The 23,659-nt window shown below is 43.5% G+C and overlaps 1 protein-coding gene across 2 annotated transcripts; it reads right to left on the reverse strand.

The window, feature by feature from the left end:
• Positions 1-1,938: 1,938 nt before the first annotated feature.
• GTF2H2 (general transcription factor IIH subunit 2) lies at positions 1,939-21,594 on the reverse strand. 2 transcript variants are annotated; one of them, XM_071581423.1, is made up of 15 exons: positions 21,125-21,594; positions 20,957-21,034; positions 12,930-12,966; positions 12,236-12,322; positions 11,343-11,393; positions 10,820-10,874; positions 9,932-10,037; positions 8,867-8,957; positions 8,614-8,701; positions 7,962-8,069; positions 6,776-6,839; positions 5,822-5,925; positions 3,916-4,018; positions 3,599-3,638; positions 1,939-2,340 (listed from the first exon to the last, which is right to left on the reverse strand). In XM_071581423.1, the coding sequence occupies exons 1-15, from the start codon at positions 21,178-21,180 to the stop codon at positions 2,221-2,223; spliced, it is 1,188 nt and encodes a 395-aa protein (XP_071437524.1). In that variant the 5' UTR covers positions 21,181-21,594; the 3' UTR covers positions 1,939-2,220. The 2 variants fall into 2 exon arrangements, with proteins under 2 accessions (XP_071437524.1, XP_071437523.1); XM_071581422.1 differs by having other exon boundaries at positions 20,957-21,030; positions 21,125-21,209.
• Positions 21,595-23,659: the final 2,065 nt, after the last annotated feature.

Here is a 23,659-nt window from a genome sequence, read left to right on the forward strand (position 1 = left end):
ACAATGAAAGGCTTGTGTGTTGAGATCAGGACAAGGCAGTAATGCTTCAATTACTGTCAGGGCCAAAAGAGACTTGTGCTGGGGAAATTGATTTGACATCAAACAAATCAGAGTAGAATATTGAGAAACTGAATCTTAAACCATCTTTTCCCCCATCCCTCCTTTTATGGGCTTCATTCCAACTTTCTCTACCTCCCTCCCCCTAGCAATGCAGGGAAATGGGGGCTGTGACCATGATGTGTCTCTGCCCCTTCTGCCCCCTCAGCAGGAGGACTCCTCCCTCACACTCTTGCCTTACTCCAGCATAATGTCCTTCATGAACTTCTCCAAGGTGGGTCCTTCCCAAGGGCTTCAGTTCTCAACGAACTGCTCCAGTGTGGATCCCTTCCTTCTACAGGGTGCAGTCTGTCAACAATTGGCTGCTCCAGCATGGGTCCTTCACAGGGTCTCAAGTTCTGCCAGCAAACCTGCTCCAGGATGGACTCTTCTCTCCATGAGGCCATAGATCCTGCCAGGAGCTTGCCACAGGTGTGGGTTCTCCATGAGATCACAGCCTCCTTTGATCACCCACCTGCTCCAGTAAGAAATCCTCTTTTACTCATATTTTAATTAAAATATTATTAGCACTTCCAGTCTTGGAAATTAGTTAAGACTGTTACTACGGATGGCAACTTTTATTCCTGCAAGAAAAGTATAAAGTGGAAGGAATATCTAAGAGCCAGCTGCTCGGGGCCTTAGTTTAGCTTGGAATGGCCTATTATACCACACCAAACACTAGGACTATATCCTTTTCCTGCTAGTTTTTAGGACATCCTTACAGTAATAGGCATTACAGCCACCTGACAGCACAAAAAGTAAATAGGGATTGACTCAGCACAAAATGAAATACAGATGTTGAACAGTCATTTTTCTGCCAACAGAAGAGAATGACTGCATTCTATCCAGCCTGCAGGCATAAATAGTAGAAAAAGCACAGAAAGAACTGTGTTCACAAATGAGAATTTTCATATTTAACAGGCTTGAAAACTGCCTGTGAGAACTGAAAAGCTGCGTGCATTGTTTGTATATGGTGAGTATGAAAAATAGGGAACTAACTCAAGATAGGGGTTTGGTTCTTTAACTTAAGATTCAGTGCTTATATTACCATTTCTAATCTGACAACAAAGATCAAAATTTTAAAAATTAAGTAATATATATCCAGAGTAACCCAGTCACTGATGTATTTACAATCATCATAAGATCAGACACTGCACCTGTAACCTTTTCCTGAGGTGTATCATGTGGCAGTCTCACAAGTCCAATTGCAATCACACTTTGAAGACACACTGAGTCTTGCATTTGTCTCAACTCATATTCTTTGATGTTCAGATAAGGACACAGCTTGCCCTTCTCCACCCGTCTTACTGTCTGTTGCTCCAGGGGTTTGGCCAAGGCAAAAAGATGATGCGCAATTCTCAATTCATTATAGCCTCGGAACCAAATAGCATCTCTGTCTTCAATACTGAGCCCATCAAACTATAGTTTGTACAAACCCAGGTCTTGCCCTTTTGCAAATTAATTGCCTTTCAGCAAACTTACCTCCTACAAGAAAGTGAAACTTAAACTACACAACTGCAGACACATCAGTAATAGAATTCAGTTAGCTTTGAGTTGCACCACTAAAACCTAAAATGTGTCTTCACCACATTTATAATAACTGTACTTGAGCTGCCTTACTGAAAGCCAAGGTGAATAGCCACAATACTTGAAATTCCTGTATGAAATGTCCACCAATTAATTGCTCAAAAACATCTTTGCTGAATCCTTACAAAAGAGTATTTTGATCTATAGAGCTTCACCATCCACCAAAACCCATGGCTTGTAACAACAGATATGTAAAACATACTTTCAGAGCTTCTTTCTGAACAAATAATGAAATAAAGATCCATCGCCACATCATCATAAAAACAGTTTTACTGCTTTAACATTTACAAATATACACATTACCCATAATAAAAGCTGGAAAAACTCAGAGTACTTCAGACAAGAACAGAGAAAACAGATACAGGTAATTCAAGAATATATTAACAGTAACAAAATCATGAAAATATTATGATAGCATTGTCCATCCCTCTATAATCATCTTCTTGTTCTGAGATGTGCCAGTTAAAGTGATGGCTGAATAAACAAAATTAGATTCATGCAAAAGTGACACAGATACAATTTCCCTCAGGTATGACATCATTCAGATACAGGAGCAGGATGCTCATGAATACAGCCAGGACAGCAGTGCAGGGAACTGTGGACAAACAGGTCGCATTCCACACAGAATGCATTCTGACACACTTTACATACGTAAACCTGTGTGGAAAGGATAGAAAACCAAGTCAAATTAGAAAAATACTATCACCACCATAGCACTACAGTAGGGCAACAGTAGTTTCATCAAGACAGTGTAAATAGACTATGTTGATGTTACAGTGTCAAACTTTTGAGTGTATTTCTCACACCAACACAGTCAGGCATGAGAGGAGGCAAGTCTCTTCTAAGGAGAATTAAGCAAACATTAAGGGTTCATTGTTTTTTCCCAATTCTTTCCCTGCATAGCTTTGCCTGTGACATCAGGGTAGTTTCTGTGGGGCTTTTTGCAGGGGGGGAACTGGGACTGCCACAGTGGGCACACATGCTTTTGCTGGAGCTGTGCCACCTGGCTTTGGCTTGGCTTTGCCCAGGGCAGCACAGCAGTGGGGTTTTCCTAGCGACATCCCCACCCGTGCACGCTGCTAATAGGAGAGTCCCAGCTCTCTCCCTCGCTGACTCAGACCTCAGTGACTGTCTGCGCTAAAGCCAGCCACCAACAGCGTGAGTTCACGTGCACCCCCGAGGGCAAGAGCACCCCCGTCCTCCTTTCCCGTGCCAGCAGTGGCCTTCACCATCCGGAGAAGCTCCGAGACCGCATCTGACGACCCGGCCCTGCCCCGCACCGGCTCCCGCAGACGCGCTGGAGCTGCCGCCGCCGGCGTTCAGCAGCGCCCCCGCTGTTCGGGGCTGTCACTGCACCGGAGGGCAAAGCGGGACTGCCGCGTTTGAAAGTCTCGGTTGCGGTGCTGCTGCTTGTTCTGTTTTCTTTTTGTTTTTTTGTAGTAAAGAACTGTTATCCTCTTTTACACATTTTCTGCTAAAGCCTCTTAATTTCAGGGTTATGGTGGCTCCAGGAGAGGGAGGTCCTCTTTCCAGTCCAGGAAGACTCCTCACTGTCTTTGACAGATATCTTGGGTATTTTTTAAATCTGAGACAGTTGCTAACATCACTGAAACTCTGAAACACTGAAATTAAAGTTTCTAACAGCAAGTATATCCACAGGACTGAGCTCAGTTCATTGTAGATGCTTCCAAATCGCTAAGAGTGGAACCTCCTTTCTGCAGCTCCATAGGAAATCCCTTCCCACACTTCACAGAATTTGCAGTCTAAAAAGCATGGCTCTTGAACACAGAACTCTAGTCAACTGTGACATAAAATTCCACAAATATTTTTCTGGTCTTTAGAAGACTATACTGAAGGTTCACCTCTACTTCTTACACCCCCCAATGAAAATTCCAACGCAGTTCAACATACTTACGTTTTGATCTTTCATTTCTCCCTGGCAGCCTTGACAATATCTGAAAGCAAAATTGTGTTATTTTAACTGGAAAAAAGAGTAAATCAGTGTTTAAAGAACATCTTATACATAATAACAATTTATGGTAATTATTTCCACAATTCAACTGAACTCACAGTTCATGTGAACTACAAGTATTTCTTACTGCCAGAGGTGCCCAAAACCACCCAAACACTCAGTGTCATCAGCAAAGAAGCTGCTGCCAGCTAGTTTTACTCTGGACAAAAAAATTACAAGATTCAAAAGTACACTCTTTATCACGAATGTGATTTGCATACCGTTCCCCCTTGTATTCTTCCAGCGGAACTTCCTGAAAAGCATCCAAAGGAAACAAGTGATGGTAAGACCGAGCCAGGTGAGGTGCAGACACTAGTGTAAGACCTGCAAATAAAGAGACATCAAAATTATTACAAGAGAGGACTTACCAAAAAGCTTTTCTGTATAAAATAAAGCCAAAAGCAAAAAAAAAATTACTCAGTGGTTCAGAGCATTTAGGAATTAAAGAAATTGAAATTACTTGTTCTGTTGGCTTCTATAAGCCAAACCCATAACCCTTCCCAGAATTAAATCCAAATATAAAGAACAATCAAATTTCTACTGAAAAGGATTAACTCTGTCATTAGACGTACACCTACAATGCACAGTGATGAAGCTAGAAAGCTCCTCTTTGGCAATGATGGTTCTGCTGTATCACACTACCAGTTAAAATGATGCCCAGTTACAAAGCTCTACTGCAGCCTGCTGTAATACTGCCAAAACCATGCCATAGTCCTGCTCCAGCTAACACAGCTCTGCTGGTTTGAACAGTAAATTTTCTTCACAAGTACATAGCTGTGTTTTGGATTTGCGCTGGGAACAGGGTTGATAATGCAGGGGTGTTTTCCTTAGTGCTAATCAGTGTTTATACAGAGTGAAGGCACTCTCTGCTTCTCACCCCACCTGTGAGTAGGTTTGGGGGTGCACAAGGAGTTGGGAGAGGACACGGCCAGGACAGCAGTTTCCCAGCAGAAGAAAAGGATATCCCATACCATACAGCATCATGTTCAGCCTATAAAGCTGCGTGAAGGTGGGAAGGGGAGACTGTTCAGTGTTTTTCTTCTCCAGTCACTGTTACACATGATGGAGATTCTATGAGTGACACGTGGTGAATTAATTACTTCACTTGGCTTGCATGCACAGCTTTTGCTGTACCTATTAAAGTGTCTTTACTTCAACCTATAAATCTCACTTTTACCCTTCTGATTCTCTTCTCCAACCCAACAGAGGGGAGTGAGTGGCTGTGTGGGGCTGAGTTGCCAGCTGGGGTTAGACCTTGAGAACAGATTGGCTGAGGCATGGGCTGGCAGCTGGCACAAATGTCTTCACTCACGTCAGAGCTCTTGTTCCGCTGGTCACTGCAGCTGTGGAGAATCCACTGCTAACACACAAGATTTCTCCAGTTCCACTATTCCCTTGCTGGAACTAAACTTATGCTTGTATGAAAAACTTGAAATTAAACGAGGACAAAGTGACCCAAAACTAATTATTTTATCCTCTTGCCAAATACACACATCTTGGTAATATCTATCAAGTTTTAGTCAGAAGCCTGTAGAAGCTAAAAGGACAGAACCACTCACAATATTAATATTGTAAAACGTGCTAATCCTCCTTCCTACCCTCACTAAGGGCAATAGGGGAAGATATGCACAGTCTGTTAACATCTGCAAGACCGCATACCTTCTGTTTACAACTCTACAGCTTGCCATGTGTCACTGTGCAGCCTGCCCTTGGGTTCAACTTGGACATCTTTCATACATATACTCCCGGAGCTGGGAGGATACTTCTGTCCTTTGACAACAAAGCATTCTATCTCCATGGCCTTGCACTGAGAAATCTGTAACACTGGTGTATCTGCTAAATCAGGATTCTTGAGAAATTACCATTCAGATATGGATCACCCTTCTTCCCTGCTTTGGTTTAGGGCTTTTAGTTTATAACATTATACCAGGAGATACGATACAGCTTCACTGTTAGAGGTGTATCCTGGAAGTCTTTTGCATGAAGTTGACATCCCAGGTCACAGGAACACAGGACTCTTAAAGCAGAGCTGACTTTTAAATCCTAAGTATAGCTGAATTTTTCTACCCCTTAAACTCTCTTACCACTAACTCCTAATTCATCCACTCACCTCTTTTTGCTACTTACCACAGATTTTGCATTCCACAGGAAGCTCACAGTATTTGGCTCTGCACTGGGGACAAAAGTACCCACTCAGTGTGAGACCCGGCTCACTGTTGTTTTCCAATTGCCTACAGTAGAAAGTAAGAATTTAGTACCTAAGAGATAACACTATACCTACTATATAACAAGAAACAATTAAAAAAGTTTCAGTAGATTACATGCAACACTTCCATGTTTAAGTGTCAGAAAGCAATTGACATGGTAAGGTATCAATAATCCCATTTTCCCCCAGAAACAGAACAAAGACCAAATTTTCTCAAATAAAGGAGCCAATGTATCTTTAAAAAATAAAGCCATGAATGATAACTGCACTGCTATTTCTACTTAGACTCAAAAACATTCTGTATTGACTGTAAGGTGCATGTTAGTGTACTTATTTTTCAAATAGCAGACACTATTTCCTTCTTAAAAGTCAGACTCCTGTATCAGCCCTGAAAACTGTTTCTTTTCATTAAGAAGAGCTCTGGGACAGTAATCAAATGTGGCCTCTACTTTAAACTTCCCATTAAAGTCATATTAGGAAATAGATAAAAAAGTTTATTCAGCTAATACCCTTCATCCTCTTAATTATCTTTTATAATAATTATAATAATACTTAAATCAAGAAGTGAAGTAAAATGAGCAGTAATTACTTTAATGCCTTGTAGCACCCCTGTGGGTTATTTATAACACCATTAAGCAACATTTACTACCTTCGAAAAATTAAATTGCAAAGTTTAAAAAGCATATTTAACAGAGCTAACTATGGTCACAAACAGGATGTGCAAATGGAAATAAAATATCTACTGAGAAGTCACAAGACTGCTTACTATTTTTCATGATATTTTGCAGTATTTTCACTGTCAAGCAGATCTGTTGAACCTGACTAATTAATATTGAATTCTTATCAGCTCCTTGAATTCTAATTATTCTACTTACACCATGCTAAAGGAGGGCTTTGCATCTTGATCAGATAGAGAAGCAATAGTATGCTGAGGAAAACCTGAAGAGAAAAACATCTCATATTAACGATCTTAAACATGCAAGTAATGTTTCAGTTTTTTACTTCAACAGAGAAGTCCAAAGACTACTCTAAATATTAAAGCCTATCTCTTTCTTGTTTGTTATTACAGTAGAACTAATACACTCTTACTGGATATCAAATTCTTCTACATCCACACATCCCTGACTGTACTTTCCCAACTGAAAAAATACCTTTTCATAGACTTTGTATTAACTGAAGCTCACTGGAACTCTGTTTCTGAACAACTGTTAAAGAAAATTATATGCAATGGTAGGAAAGCAGAATAAGCACCACATGAATGTTCACTTAAACAATGGTTTCTAGTTAAGGGGAAAATATTTTTATACAGAGACACTAAGGCTATATTCACCTTCCAACTGCAGACAGATGAGACTACAGCACTTCTTGAAAACTGTAATAAATACCTTTCTTTCTACTACTTATTTTTCACAGCTCATCACAGATGGGCAGCTAGTTTTTCCAACTGCTGCTCAGGCTTTACCTATAAAAAGTAATCCTCTTCAGTACTTGTATCTACACAAAAATACATATATTCTTCTCTGTGAAAGTGGTGGATGAAAGACAGATCTCAATGCCCTGGTTTGTGGCATTAGAGTTCCTATTCTGGTTTAACTCCAAGATTAAATTTACAGAGAAACACATCAGGAGAAGAAAAGGTACCTAATATACTTGTTGACAGACCACCACACTAGTGCTCCTCACAAACATGTACTACCTGGCTCTTACAGTCTATTAACATTTTTAGCAGTTGCCTTCTGCACAATAAAAAACAGGGAGAAACAAAATAGCTTTTCATCCTTCACTTCTAAGTATTAATTACATTTATAACAATTAGTCTACAAGCAACATGATTCCACTTCATCATTTCCAACTTGTGTTGAGTAATTTGTCCTATGTAATACTTAGCTTTATTTAAAAGCTGACTACTTTGACGGGACAAGTAAAGATTAAAAAATCCCAATTGTGCAATGTCTTTACTACACTTCTTACTATATTTCTACAGTTTTAACATAGAAGACGCAAAGAAAGAAAAAGACAGGGCAAATCTTGTGCTTAGAGTTTAACAAAACCATATCCTACCCATTCGGATAAAAGAGCACTCAGAACTCGAACTGGCAGGTGGAGGACTAACATGATGCATCAGCAGTTCCTTGTAATGACCTTCATCTAAAATAACGTGGTATGTTCCTGTTACAAAGAAATAAATGCCTTACTCACAGGTAACACGCAGATGAGAATGCAAACATATATTCCAAATGACAAAAACCAACTTACACAGAAAAAATAATTTATTCAAAACTGTTCCTAAAAACTAGCCCTGCTAATGCTATTGAAAAAGATAGGTTTTAAATCTGGTAACACCAGAATGTTAAATTAGATATGAAGCCACGGAGTTTCTTCTCTAATGTTACACTGAAGTAAGGATATAGTAAGCGTTACCACTACAACAATTAACATGTTACACTGCTTAAGTCCACATCACATCTGGAACACTCAGTTTGAAAGTATATTACACTTTTTCTCTCTAGAACTGCAGCTACCACCTAATAATAATTTCAATTACTACTGTGTATTTTGAGGATTCAGGAAACCCTTGAACTTTGTGCCAGCACAATGGAAAATATTCATCCTTAAATATCAAAATGCATGAATGAATTTGTAACAAATTAGCAACTTAATTTTGATTTTAAACCTGTGTTAGTAATATAACTACTGAACTTCAGATACATACCACCAGTTTCTCGGGCAAGTACTGTACAAACTCGAACTTCAGCACTAAGGCCGATGACAGATACTCTGATCTTGACAGCTTTTAAAGACTTCAAACAGAAAAAGAAATCATACTCAAATTCATGTGCAGAACATAAAAGAGTAAAAAGATTGAGAGTCTTAAATAAAAATTAATTGGTGATGGCACTGCAACTGTCTGTTTTTACTCTAATAGCTTGGATGTTTGATGTAGTAGTCAAACTTCAGTTCTGTACCTTAATTAGATCATAGATGTTGGCTGGATCACAGGTCGTCAGGCTGCTGAAGACCACCAAAACCTCTCTGCTTGTGTGTCCTGGCATGTGCCTAGGGAGAGTATACAGTCATTTTACTGCACACTAAGCTACTTGTATGATAATGTCTTCAAGGACTTTGATACACTGAAGTCAGAAGATGACATGACATGATGTTTTCTACAAATTCTAGTAAGATCTTTCTCTGAGTACCAGAATTTCACCTTCCAGAAGTCAAACAATTCCAGCACCTAAAATACAATATTTGATTTTGTAGTTGCTATCTGATTGTTTGCTTTAATTTATCCCTTGTACCTTATCCATACTCTCACAGGTAAAATTCACCTTCAAATCAGTAACACTACAGTCAGGCTTCCTGACTTGTTAAAATAAAAATGTCTAATCAGTTTGAAGGTGTAAATCCATTACTCTTAAGTACTTTTGGTTCTTAGTTGAAAACTCTCTTTCAGCTAGTTATTCAAACAGTTTTTTATGATATTCACTACTAGCTTTGTTCTCTCAAGTGTTTCTAGCCATAAGTTTTTGTTCAGTCTTCCACAAACTAGGATACAACTCAGCACCTCAACGAGCAAAAAATTCTTTTGAATGTATCATACCTAAAAATTTTTCTTTCTAAATTATGCCAAAACTCACCCAAGATTACTATGACTCAATGCTGCTTCTTTCCCTGCTATCATTAAGCCCTAACTCTGTTCTCTCTGATACCTTAGCTCTCCCGTAAAAAATAATTGCAGTGTCTTTCACCACGGTATCTCCATACAATCATCTACTTGGTTGCAAAATATTGTTGCATTTTGTAAGTAGCACACCTCTAAATACAAACATCTTGAATTAGAAAATTAACTTCTGCACTACTGGCATATTTAAGTTCTTAATAATTTGTATTGTAAGGGGACATAAAGTTGCTCTTTGAAAAACTCAAGTCAGCATGATGCAAGATGCTACTTACAAAAACATTCTGTCTGCTTCTTAAAAAATTCACAATCACAAAGAAAATAACCCCCCCCCCTCCATGTAAATACTAACTTTAAAGTCTGCACGGCCAAATTCAGGGAATTATATAGAGAAGGTTCTCCACTGCAGTTCATATCCACTGCTTTCTTCAGAGCAGCTATGTGCTTTTTTGAGTTTCCTGTGAGTGAAAAAAAACCTCAACCAATTCAACTGACACAACAAGTTAAAAGAATTGAAGTATTTAAACTTTGTATGTAACAAAGTGTACTTATATAGCAGCAATTCACACACTGTGACTTGTCTGTATTTTTCTGTAGAAACTGATTTCTTATCAGAATGCAGAAAACAATAAAACAATGTATTAACAGACACTGGAATACCAGCAGTCATTGTTAGAAACTTTAAGAAGCCAATAAAAATAAAATCACTGCTGCGCATCATTAATTGCTTAACATGAGTGCGAAATGTCTCACAAAGCATTTCAGTAGAAAAAGAATTTAGTTTCTTTGGTTATCCTCGAAGTACTGTTCAAAGATTGATTCATCCTCAGTTTCCTCGGTAAAGTCTGTTTTATCTCTGGAGCCACAGAAATTGGTGTAACAGCTTGCTTTTTAATATATCATCACATCTCACAGAACACAAACATGTCATGACATATGAAATTACCAAACAGGGTGCGAAATTAACTATAGAAAAACAAAACATATTTTAGCTGCAATCTGGACAAGACTTGATGGCAAAAAGCACACAGTGACTATTCTGGACCAAAACAGATCAAAACAAATACTACAGTTTCAGGTCATTTGCAGTAATTTATGTTCTAAAAATGATGATGATGATGATGAGGAGGAGGATGTTAACATCACTTCATTTTCACAGTGTATCAGGCAGAACTTGTAACATCAACGAAAACAGATAAAAACACCTCCAACTGAAAACCAAAAAATACTACCTCCCTACCTGAGAGTTCTGTCATTTTTTCAGCTCTTTTACTCTTGGTTACAATTAAGCCAAGCTGGAAAAGGAAAAAAAAAAGTCAAAACTTTTCTTACCAAGTGTTCAAACAAGCTGATTTACATTTTTGCTATATTTTGCCTAATACTTCCTTATGGATCAGAATTACTTAACCATACAAGTTAAGGTTTCCTTTTAGGAGTACCAACAGCAGCCCAGTGCGATGTATCAGTTAACACAGATTATGCATTTCCAGTACTTTTGCACAAAATGAAATCTTTGAAAATACTAAGTGCCTGAAAAAATATAATCAGGTCTTCTCTACTAAAATTGATGCTAGAAAAAAGGCAACAGACAGGTTCTTATTTTCATTAGTTCAGGCAGAAACAAGAATTTCAGTAGACTGATAAGCAACCTTACAAGAAGGTACACATAAACAGAAAACATTTTACTACATACTGTTAAAACTAAAACTGCCTTTTAAAACAGGCAAGAAACAGTTACTTGTTTCTTGCATGTTAGTACATACCTGACTAATAGGATTTTGGTCAAAGTACTCTTCAACAAAATATTCCAATAACTATAAAGAAAATTAAGACTGTTAAAAACTGATTACAGTTTTATTCCTCATGCATTATTAAGTAGTTGATATTTTCAAAACATCTAGCATCATTAAAGAAAAAAAAAGTTGGGAAAAACAAAACAGAGAAATGAGACATTTTCTTCTATTCTTCTTTCACTCCAGCCCTTCTCCTTCATCCCATGTCAACAACACAATAAAGATTTCAGAAATTTGTCTCCCTTTTATTTTATTCACTTCCTTTGTTCAAGTTTCATTCACTTCCTTTGTTTGATTCCTGCTGGTCGAAATGGAGGTTTCCAATACACCACAAAGCACTAATCTGTACAAAATCATCAAAACCCAGGATTTAATGCTTTAGTGCTAGGGAAGATCACATAGTAAAAGATGCACACAGTGCAAGTCCTTCATGTCTGAAAAACCAATTCAACTTCTGTCTAACATCTTTTCAAATCAGAATTCATTAAAAAAAAGAACTGTAAGAAAAAAAACATAAACAATTCTAGAAGTGTGATGAAAACATCTGTTCATCATTTATTCCCTTTGTAACACTTAATTTCCACGTAGTTTTCAAAAACTGCCTTTCCCTAATATGTTCTTACAAAGTGTTTTTCCTGTACAGAAGTACACATGCATGACAAAATAATGCCATACAGATTTTACTATTCAAAAAACAGGAAAAACACAGACTAGCAACAGAAGCAAGGGGAAAAAAGCAGGGATGATAGGAAAGATGAGGCTGTGCACATACAGGAGATTGCAATTCTTTTAAATGCAAAATGCAACTGGAATTACAGAGAAACAGTGGTTTAGTAAGAGAAAACCTTTAAGTCCAGAAATACCTTCAAAGTGCATGTAAGTCTGTTTGGTTTTAAGTCTTGATCCTCCATTGTTCTTGATCCATCAACAACCACATAAAGGTGACGCATCTGCATTTCCATCATAAGTAAAAATCACTCAGAGAACACATACTGAAATGAATTCATTTTTCCATTTACTTAAAAAAGCCAGTATCTCCTCCCTCAGACTGGGAATATTCTGTATACCGAGTCATGCAATCAACATCAACTGAAGAAGTAATGTGTAATGCCACTTTTCCTTCAAAAGGAAAGAAAAACAAACACCCCTCTTGAAAAATGCACACTTCTCTTTTCCTCTCATAGGCTACAAAACATGCATAGCTTGAGCCTGCATGTTTTCATTGGAAGAGCTCAGTGTTGTTATTTACAAGCTGTTTCAATTATGTCCACTTTTCACATGAATTAAAATGGACGGTGTGAGTGCACGTGATTGTTCTGCTGCTGCCAAACACAACCCGTGCTCCAAACCTCTGAAGTCCACCTTGGAATACTCATGCTTCACTTCCACACTGAAAATATAAAAAGAATCTTTAAAAAAACCCTCAAAACTGGTGGAAAACACAAGATTTAGTCTCAAGCACGTTAGGTTAGCGGAAGTGTCTTTCAGCTTAGGAACACCACCTCTAGTCTCATAGTTTTGGACTAAGGAAAGAAGAGAGTTAAGATATTAACTTACCATTCCAAGTCGAACTTGTCCATGGTGCTCATAGAGCCTAACAAAACACAGAAGGTTTTAAGTAAGATGCAAATGGTTCCTAAAACACAAGTCCAAAACAAATTCCATACTAGACTTCTGGCAACTGCGCAGAGGTAACAAATTGCAGACACTTATTCACACTGAAAAACCCCACAACTCAACCACAGATTTCTCACCTTTCAGAAAACAAATAAAAACTATTTCTAACTACTAGGTTTAATGAAGCTTTAAAATTTTATCCGAACTTGAATGCTTTAACACAACTTGAAATAAAGCAAAACTTAATTTTTTTTTCTAGCAATTTTTCTGAAATTTGCAATAGAAAGCTGATGCCATGATAACAGACCCCAGCTTCTGTCGTGATAGGACAAGGGGTAATATTCCTAACTAAAAGAGAGTGGGTTTAAAGATGTTTCTATGATGAGGGTGGTGAGGCACTGGCACAAGATGCCCACAAAAGTTTAGAAGCTGTGGATGCCTCGTCTCTGAAAGTTTTCAAGGCCAAGCTGGATGCTCAGAGCCCCATCTAAGAAACCTGGTCAAGTGGGAGGTGTCCCTGCCCACAGCAGGCATGTAGAAACTGGATGACTTCTAGGGACCTTCCTGACTGTGGTAGTTTTGGCTTTAGTCAGCACAGGTCCCCATTTAGGCCTCAGTTTTTAGCAGGCCTCAAAGGATGTGACACAGATTAGAGGGGACAGGTATCATCTGACTTAAGCAGCCAAAGAGGTATTTCATATCATCTGACATCATCAGGAAGTGACGGGGAGTATAACAAGCGAGGGGGGAGGAGTCTCTCTCTCTTTTCAGTCCATGCTTCTGACCAGGAGGGTTTCTGCTCCCGACTGCTGATATAAGGCCCTGCTACCAGTCCACGTGGCTGTTTACCCAGGGACGTGAGCATATTCCTGTTAATTCCTTTTTCCCTCTTGCTGGGAGGTTTCCTTTGGGGAGGAGGTTTCGTTGGTTTGGACTTTCGCTCGTTAGCTGGGGCGACCTCGGTGAGCCTGTTGTTGTTTCCTGTCACTATGTGCTATTTCATATTCTGTGTTAAGCTCTCCTCTTCTTTGTATAAATATAAAAACCTCACCGTGTTTAAAGCCTCGATTCTGCTGTTTTCCCTCACTCTCCTGCTCTGGGAGTGGACTTTTTGACTGGGTACCAGGCAGTTGGCATTTTGCCAGCTCAAACTATAACATTCTTTTTGGTGCCGAAACCCGGGAACTGACCAAGAGTATTGGCAAGTTTCCCGGGAGCTTGGCTGTGTTCCCGGGGATTGTTTAGGTAAACTAGTGTAGATTATCTTGTGTTTTGGGAACACGTTGGGCATTGAAAGTAAAACAAAATGGAGAACAAATTGGTAATAGGCCTTTTGTTAATACCTTCCTTAGTTATAACTGTCAGTTTGCCTGTGTTAGTGCTTATACTGTTTCACTTGGTGAGAGTTACTCTGCCTGGTACAGCTTTTGACTTCGATTTTCTTTTCTCCCTCCAGTATTTGCCTGATTTCGACATAGAAGGTTTCATAGCAGGAGCATACACAGTTTTTGGGGCTTCTTACCTGATGTTTCTGATGGCAGTCGTGGGACTGGTGAAAACCCTAGGTGCATTGATAAGTTTGAAAAAGGTGGTGTTATGCTGGTGGTTTTGGTCCAGGACAGAGCGAGCTTCAAATCCGGGTTTTAAAAGACCCTTATTGGGACGTCCCTTGAAGAAGCCACTGCCTGGGTGGCAAGGAAGATGGAGTAGCCTGGGCATGTTAATAGGGCGTTTGGCACCTCTTGTTACCTGGCAATTTACTCCAGAGGAGGTGCTCCACCCTAAAAAGCTGGCACATTGCCTGAAGGAAGGATGCCTTGCTTATTCTGACCCAAATCACCACCTGCTTGCCTTCTATTGGGGTTTGGCCCATGCCTACCGAGCTGCAATAGAGCATTGCCAAAAAGTTACAGGGGAGGACACAGGGACCGAGATTGTGGGGGACAGTACAGACACTCCAAACCAGACAGGCACCCAGATCAATCAGCAAAAAACTATTATTGCTCCTGTAGTGAAAAGGAAGTCATGGATAGGGACTTCAGAAGGAGCAACATTAGGAGAGGGAGCAACAGTAGCAGAAGGAGCAACAGTAGCAGAAGAAGCTGGTGAGGGGGCAACTGCAAGCTTTTTGACAGATGATACAGGTGCAGGACCTTCAACAGAGGGGGCCAAACAATCACCTGGGAAACAGGAACGGCTAAGAGAAATTAGACAGGAGACCATAATATCCAGATCACTGACCCCAGCAGAACTTCAGGACATACGGAAGGAATACAGGCGCCTGCCTGGTGAACGAATTCTTACATGGGTGCTCCGATGCCGAGATGAAGGAGCTGGGTCTTACGTGCTGAATGGTCAAGAGACACAACACCTGGGCATTATTGCAAGAGATGATAAAATTGAAAAGGAGATGGCAAAGGAACAGGGTGATCGCAATTTGTTGCTGCGACTCTTTGGAGGTGTGACTGGGGCATACCTGTATAGGGAGTCTTTACAGAGTTCCCCAAGGAAGTGGACAACCATAGATGAAGCCAACCAATACCTACGGGAACTGGCACTGTTAGAGCTTCTCTATGGTGATCCGCTGGAAGGACTTGCTACCACTAATCCAGAGTATGTCCCCTGCACAATGCCAATGTGGAGGAAAGTAATGCAAGGTTGCCCTCCATCGTTGGTCAGCTGCCTGCTAACGGTTCTTTCCGAGAGTGGTGACCATGTACCCCGCACAGTGCAGTTGGCTACGGACAATAGAAGAGGGGCTTGACGCTCTATGGGCTGATCTTCCGGACTCTAGTGGCAGCTCTAGGTCTCGTGACTGACAGGTCACTGAGAGAAGGGTGCCCTCTGATACCTCTGACAAAGATGGGACCGAGGAAAGGCCACAGTCTCAATCTTGGTCTCATTCTCGATCCCGGTCCACGCTCCCCTCGTACTGCACACGGGAAGAAGAGAAGCCCCAAGAGTAAACCACGTAGTGAACGTGGATGGTTGTGGGCTAGCCTATGTGCACTGGGGGAGTACATGGAAAAATGGAACGGTGAGCCCACCTTTAAGCTCGGAGTCTGGATGCAAGAGCTAATACGGAAGAAAGCTGGCAAAAAGGCTGTCCATATAGTCGAGGCAGAGACCCCACAAAGGAAACATCGGTCCCCGAGACATAAAAGGAGAGACTCCTTCAACTCTGATGGAGGAGTCTCTGATAGAACATCACTGACGTCAGACAGTGAGTGCTCGGACAGGGAGCAGCAATAGAGGGGCCCTGCCTCCGGCCAGGAGGAAAGGGACAATCGAGTTTTCTTGACAGTGTGGGTTTGATGGCCTGGCACATTGGCTCCTCGGAGATACCGAGCTCTGGTAGACACTGGTGCCCAATGTACATTGATGTTGTCAGAACAGGAGGGTACAGAGACTGTTTCTATTTCTGGAGTAACTGGGGGGTCTCAAGACCTATCGGTGGTAGAGGCCGACATGAGCTTGCCGGGAAACTAACGCGAAAAGCATTCCATTTTGACGGGGCCAGAAGCCCCTTTCATCCTGGGTATGGACTACTTGAAAAGAGGACACTTCAAGGACCCAAAGGGGTACCGGTGGGCTTTTGGTGTAGCCACAGTGATTGGAGAGAGGTCCAAACAGTTGTCTGCTCTTCTTGGCCTCTCAGAAGACCCTTCTGCTGTGGGATTACTCTGAGTCAAAGATCAAGAAGTACCGATGGCCACTGCAACCGTACATAGGCGACAGTATCAGACAAACCGAGATGCTGTGATCACCATCCATAAGATGATCAAGAAGCTGGAAAGTCAAGGGGTGGTCAGTAGAACATACTCACCCTTCAGCAGCCCCATTTGGCCTGTACACAAATCAGATGGAGAATAGAGACTGACTGTGGACTATCGTGGCTTGAATGAAGTCACGCCACCATTGAATGTTGCTGTGCCTTATATGTTGGAGCTCCAGTATGAGCTGGAGACCAAAGCAGCAAAATGGTACGCCACTGTTGACATCGCTAACGCGTTTTTCTCCATTCCCTTGGCAGCGGAGTGCAGGCCGCAGTTTGCTTTCACCTGGAGGGGCGTGCAGTACACCTGGAATCGACTGCCCCAGGGGTGGAAACATAGTCTTACCATCTGCCATGGGCTGATCCAGGCCGCACTAGAGAAGGGCGAGGCCCAAGAATACATCCAGTATATTGACGTCATTGTGTGGGGAGACACAGCAGAAGAAGTATTCAGAAAAGGACAAAAGATCATCCAGATACTCCTCAAGGCTGGTTTTGCCATCAAGAAGAGTAAAGTCAAGGGACCTGCCAGAGAGATCCAGTTCCTAGGGGTGAAATGGCGGGATGGGCGTTGCCAGATTCCAACCGACATCATCAATAAGATTGTAGCAATGGCTCCACCGACTAACAAGAAAGAGACTCAAGCTTTTCTGGGAGCCATGGGCTTTTGGCGAATGCACATCCCAGAGTACAGCCAGATCGTGAGCTCTCTCTACTTTGTGACCTGTAAAAAGAACCATTTCCAATGGGGTCCTGAACAACAACAGGCTTTCAAGCAGATCAAGCAGGAGATTGCACATGCCATGGCTCTTGGACCTGTCAGGACGGGGCCAGATGTACAGAAAGTGCTTTACTCCACAGCTGGAGATAAAGGCCCCTCCTGGAGCCTCTGGCAAAGGGTACCTGGTGAGACAAGAGGGCGGCCACTTGGTTTCTGGAACCGAAGCTACAAAGGCTCTGAGGCCAATTACACCCCTATGGAGAAGGAAATCTTAGCGGCACATGAAGGCACAAGCAGCCTCAGAAGTCATTGATACGGAAGCACAGCTTTTCCTCGCACCTTGAGTACCGGTGCTAAGCTGGATGTTCAAGGGACAAGTGCCCCCTACACATCATGCCACCGATGCTACATGGAGCAAATGGATTGCTTTGATTACACAACTTGTTAGAATTGGGAGCTCAAATTGCCCTGGAATTCTAGAAATCATTAGTAATTGGCCTGAAGGTGGGGACTTCAGTCTGGCAGAGGAAGAAGGGGAGGAGTCAGTGAGTCGAGCTGAAGAAGCTCCACCATATAAACAGCTGCCAGATGAAGAGACACGCTATGGACTTTTCACTGATGGTTCTTGCCGTATCGTGGGAAAGAGCCGGAACTGGAAAGCAGCTGTGTGGAGTTCCACCCGATGGGTGGCAGAAGCCACTAAGGGGAAAGGCGAATTGAGTCAGTTTGCAGAACTCAAAGCCGTCCAATTGGCCCTAGACATTGCAGAAAGAGAAGGATGGCCAAGGCTCTACTTGTACACTGACTCATGGATGATAACAAATGCTCTGTGGGGATGGCTAGACCGGTGGGAGACAATGAATTGGAGGCGTAGAAGGAAACCCATCTGGGCTGCAGGCCTGTGGGAAGACATTGCTGCCAGAGTAAAGAAATTGAACGTGAGAGTCCGCCATGTAGATGCCCATGTGCCCAAAGGTCAAGCTAATGAGGAACATGATAATAACAGACAGGCAGACCGAGCTGCATAGATCAAGGTGTCACAAGTAGACCTGGATTGGAAGCAAAAGGGTGAATTGTTCCTAGCTCGATGGGCCCATGATGCTTCAGGCCATCAAGGCCGAGACGCAACCTATAAATGGGCACGAGACTGAGGGGTGGACTTAACCATGGACACTATTTCCCAGGTTATCCACGATTGTGAAACCTGTGCTGCCATTAAGCAGGCAAAAAGATTGAAGCCCCTTTGGTATGGTGGACGCTGGGACAAGTATAAATACGGAGAGGCCTGGCAGGTGGACTACATCACATTGCCACAGACTAGCCAAGGTAAGCGCTATGTGCTTACCATGGTTGAAGCGACCACTGGATGGTTAGAGACATATTCAGTACCACATGCAATGGCCCGGAACACTATCTTGGGCCTTGAGAAACAGGTCCTGTGGAGGTATGGCACTCCAGATCGCATTGAATCAGACAATGGGACTCATTTCAAGAACAATCTAGTGGCCACTTGGGCACGGGAGCATGGTATCGAATGGGTATATCACATTCCATATCATGCACCTGCGGCTGGAAAGGTTGAAAGGTGCAATGGACTATTAAAAACAACTCTGAAGGCACTGGGTAGAGGAACTCTGAGGAACTGGGATAAGCACTTAGCCAAGGCCACCTGGTTGGTTAACACTAGAGGGTCTATCAGTCGAGCTGGTCCTGCCCAAACAGAATCCCTCCACACAGTGGATGGAGACAAAGTTCCAGGGATTCACCTGAGAGGCATGTTAGGGAAATCTGTTTGGATTACTTCTCCCTCAGGCCAAAACAAACCCATTCGTGGGATTGTTTTTGCCCAAGGGCCTGGGAATACCTGGTGGGTGATGAGAAAAGATGGTGAGATCCAGTGTGTGCCCCAAGGCAACTTGGCCTTGGGGAAAAACTAATTATGTGCCTTGAGTTGTGTTTTGCAGGAAATCAGACGCTGGATGAAAAAGACCCAAACAAAGCTGATACTGGCATCCCGTGATGTCCAATGATAAAACAGCCCTAACCTGTGAACCAGTCCTGAACTTGGAACTGTGACTTTAACCAAAAGGCGAAGGATCCAAGCTGAAGTGATGCAGGTGTTGATCCTTGACGAAAGGACATCTACCTCGAAGGACTGCATATGGACTATATATATATGTATGTAAGCACGGGAAAATGATTAATGTGGTATATGGGCTGTAGACGTCATATGATATGAAATAAGAGGTGAACATTGTGGTAGTTTTGGCTTTAGTCAGCACAGGTCCCCATTTAGGCCTCAGTTTTTAGCAGGCCTCAAAGGATGTGACACAGATTAGAGGGGACAGGTTATCATCTGACTTAAGCAGCCAAAGAGGTATTTCATATCATCTGACATCATCAGGAAGTGATGGGGAGTATAACAAGCAAGGGGGGAGGAGTCTCTCTCTCTTTTCAGTCCATGCTTCTGACCAGGAGGGTTTCTGCTCCCGACTGCTGATATAAGGCCCTGCTACCAGTCCGCGTGGCTGTTTACCCAGGGACGTGAGCATATTCCTGTTAATTCCTTTTTCCCTCTTGCTGGGAGGTTTCCTTTGGGGAGGAGGTTTCGTTGGTTTGGACTTTCGCTCGTTAGCTGGGGCGACCTCGGTGAGCCTGTTGTTGTTTCCTGTCACTATGTGCTATTTCATATTCTGTGTTAAGCTCTCCTCTTCTTTGTATAAATATAAAAACCTCACCGTGTTTAAAGCCTCGATTCTGCTGTTTTCCCTCACTCTCCTGCTCTGGGAGTGGACTTTTTGACTGGGTACCAGGCAGTTGGCATTTTGCCAGCTCAAACTATTGTATGTATGGCCAAACTTCGCGAATGAAGATTTGGGAAGGGCTCTCCCCACATGGGTGTGCCCTTCCAGCCTGCACAGTGCATTTTTTAGGTGAGGCTCAGCGTGTGCAGAACTGGCCCCACCATTTAAGTCCTGAGGTCCATCTGCCACGGCCATGCGAGCTTGGACAGTGACAGGGAAGTCCTTGGGACTGTCACAGCACCCAGTACTAACCGGGGCTGACCCTGCTGAGCATCCGAGATCTGACAGGATCAGATGGCAGGGAGGCATCAAACTGCCCGGCATGGTCTCCACGGAGACTGGAACTCACGACCTTGTGATCCAGAGTCCGGAGTGCCCACCATTACACCACGGGGGGATGATGATTATGATGATGATGATGATGATGTTGACGACGATGACAGATTGCAGCTGCAGAGCTCCGCTGCTCCATCACCAGATCGATGGAGCACAACCTGCACACACCTGGGGAACAGCCTGCACACACGCAGCGTTTCGCTTACAGCTCATTTTACAGCTTTTCATGGCACAACAAGCAGCAGGCAGGAAGCATGAAGGGGTAAGGACACAAAAACATACAACCCACTTTCAGAATGATGAAGCCAGTGCTTGCAGCCACACAAACTACCTTTTCCTCTTTGCCTTGAAGAGAATGTCATCGATGGTCGCTTTCAAAGACCCCGATTCGTCTTCTTTAAGAATCTCCCTAGGCAAAGCAGAGTGTTACCGGGCGGAAGGGAGACTTTCCCTCCCCTTTCGCCAGAAAAGTGAGGGAGTGGAACGGGGAAGAACATACCATGTTCTTTCGTAGCCTCCTTCCCAGCGCTTGGTCCGCTCGGGTTCGTCATCCATCTCGGCGGGGTGCAGGACGCGACGCGCGACGAAGGGGCTCAGGGTAATGCGGGGAGACGAGGGGGCCCGAGCGGAGCCTATCCGGGCCGAGGGGAGCCAGCCGGGCCGAGCGGGGCCGAGAGGAGCTGAGTGAGGCCGAGCAGGGCCGACGGGGGCCCAGCGGAACCGAGCTGGTCCAAGGAGAGCCCACCGGGCCGAGAGGAGCCGAGGGAAGCCGAGCGAGGCCGATGGAAGCCGAGTGAGGCCGAGCGGGGCCGAGCGAGACCGAGAGGGGCCGACGGGGACCGAGAGGAGGCGAGCAGGACCGAGGGGAGCCGAGTGAGGCCGAGGCGGGGCCGAGGAGAGCCGAGCGGGGCCGAGCGGAGCCCAGACGAGACGCAGGCCGCCCCCACCGTCCCGGACACCCCGGTGGCCACGCGGTTCCGCCTCGGTGCGCCGCCAAAACCTTCCGGCTACCGCCCGGGCCGCGGAGCGACCGTTCCGGAGCAGTCCCGGTGTGCTTTCCACACCAAAATATTCCAATTAACTCCTGGAGGACATGAGGGCGTAGGGAAAACGCGTCGCGGAGACGCCGCTGGTGCGGTCGCCGAGCGCGGTGGTGGGGGCGTTCCTGTAAGTGCCCCCGCGACCGTCCCTCGGAGTCCCGGCACCCGCCTGGGTTATCCGGTACGTCTGTGATCACTGACACCCCGGGGTCGGTAGGGGCAGAGCCCGGAGCCTGGGAAAAGGCCTTATGTAGCACTGAAAATTAATACGTGATCAGGCTCAGTGGCCAGTTAATTAAAGCAAGTATTTTGATGTGACGTGTTTATGTTTTGCATTTATGTCAAATAATTCTGAGCACTCATCTCATGTAACCAAGAATTTCTATTTCATAAGCATCACATTAAGGATGAGCGCCGAGCTGGCTGAGCCGAGTGCCGATTGCACCGCAGTGCTCAGAACTCTCCTGGAGGCAGTGCCAGCGCCAGCGCCAGGCTCTGGGAGTGTCACTCCGGCTCTGGGAATGCCACTCCGGCTGTGGGAATGCAACTGTCCCTGGGAATGCAATTCTGGCTCTGGGAGTGCCCCTCTGGCCCTGGGAGTGTCACTCTGTCCCTGGGAGTGCCACTGGCTCTGAGAGTGTCACCCTGTCCCTGGGAGTGTCACTCTGGCTCTGGGAATGCCAGTCTGGCTCTGGCAGTGCCCCTCTGGCTCTAGGAATGTCACTCTGTCCCTGTGAGTGCCACTCTGGCTCTGGGATTGTCACTCTGTCCCTGGGAGTGTCACTCTGTCCCTGGGAGTGCCACTACAGCTCTTCGGAGTGTCACTCTGGCTCTGGAAATGCCAGTCTGGCTCTGGGAATGTCACTGTCCCTGTGAGTGTCAGTCTGACTCTGGGAATGTCACTTGGCTCTAGGAATGTCACTCTGTCCCTGTGAGTGTCACTCTGGCTCTGGGAATGTCACTCTGTCCCTGTGAGTGCCACTCTGGCTCTGGGAATGTCACTCTGTCCCTGTGTCACTCTGGCTCTGGGAATGTCACTCTGTCCCTGTGAATGCCGCTCTGGCTCTGGGAGTGCCAGCGCTGGCTGCACCTCTTCAATTACAGGAAAGCTGCCGACCATCCGTTTCTAAGGGGAGGGTCACTCTGCATCCACATAACACAATAAATGAGGAAGAAAACATGTAAATAGTAACATTTCCTGAAACAGGAGGGTGGAGAACCTTACCACTTCTGTACCCTTCAGCCTGCTGCACATTATCAGGATCACTTTGTAAGGGAAAGAGCAAATTAATTAGCTTTCAATTAAACAATACTTGGGGAAAATACACTATTTTTTGAAGGTAAAGCTGAACTGAAGGCAGGAAGAGGGGGATTCTTGAGTTTGAGAAGTCATGATTTGCTTCTTGGAACTGAAATAATTGCAGTTTGATCTACTCCTGTGAGAACAGATGCCATCCATTCCTTAGGAAGAAAAAGTCCTAAGAAAAGTGCAATATTGAAAGCAAAAATGGCTGCAAGCTCACAATTTTAATGGAAGAGAAATGAGACTTCCTTCAGAGCACAGATATTTCTTATTGTCAAGGCCAAGCATTTCAATGCTAGAGTGGAATACAGGATATACAATAATTTTCTAGATTATAATTGTCCAAGTGCTTCAACTTCCAGTACAATTTTGAGATTAATAAACTGGATACCCTCTTGTACAACTTCAAACCCATTACGTTTTTCATTGCCATGAGTGTGACGTCATGAGAGCTAAGCCACCTGGTATGCTACAGAAACTGTTGGGTACATTTGTTAGGCATTGCTTTATCTGGCATGAAAAAAATATTTTAGTAAAATGTATGCAGATGGTGTCACAGTTACCTTAATCAATGATATCCAACTGTTTACAAAGATAAAGATTAAAAAAATACAAGTCCAGTTTGGAAACAAATTGTATTCCTAGAAACTCTAAGTCTTTTGGCCAATTTGCTCTGTAGATCCGCGGAGAC

The sequence above is a fragment of the Pithys albifrons genome, chromosome Z (assembly GCF_047495875.1).
Source record: "Pithys albifrons albifrons isolate INPA30051 chromosome Z, PitAlb_v1, whole genome shotgun sequence".
NCBI lineage: Eukaryota > Metazoa > Chordata > Aves > Passeriformes > Thamnophilidae > Pithys > Pithys albifrons.

Bases quoted from the DNA above. Each gene is read 5' to 3' on its own strand.
- GTF2H2 (XM_071581423.1), bottom strand. From the start codon at position 21,180: ATGGATGACGAACCCGAGCGGACCAAGCGCTGGGAAGGAGGCTACGAA. The intron at 8,958-9,931 runs GTTAGTATTTAC...TACTCTCCCTAG, and splicing joins TTGGCCGTGCAGACTTTAAA to GCACATGCCAGGACACACAA. The intron at 8,070-8,613 runs GTATGTATCTGA...TCTTTGTAACAG, and splicing joins ACTTGCCCGAGAAACTGGTG to GAACATACCACGTTATTTTA.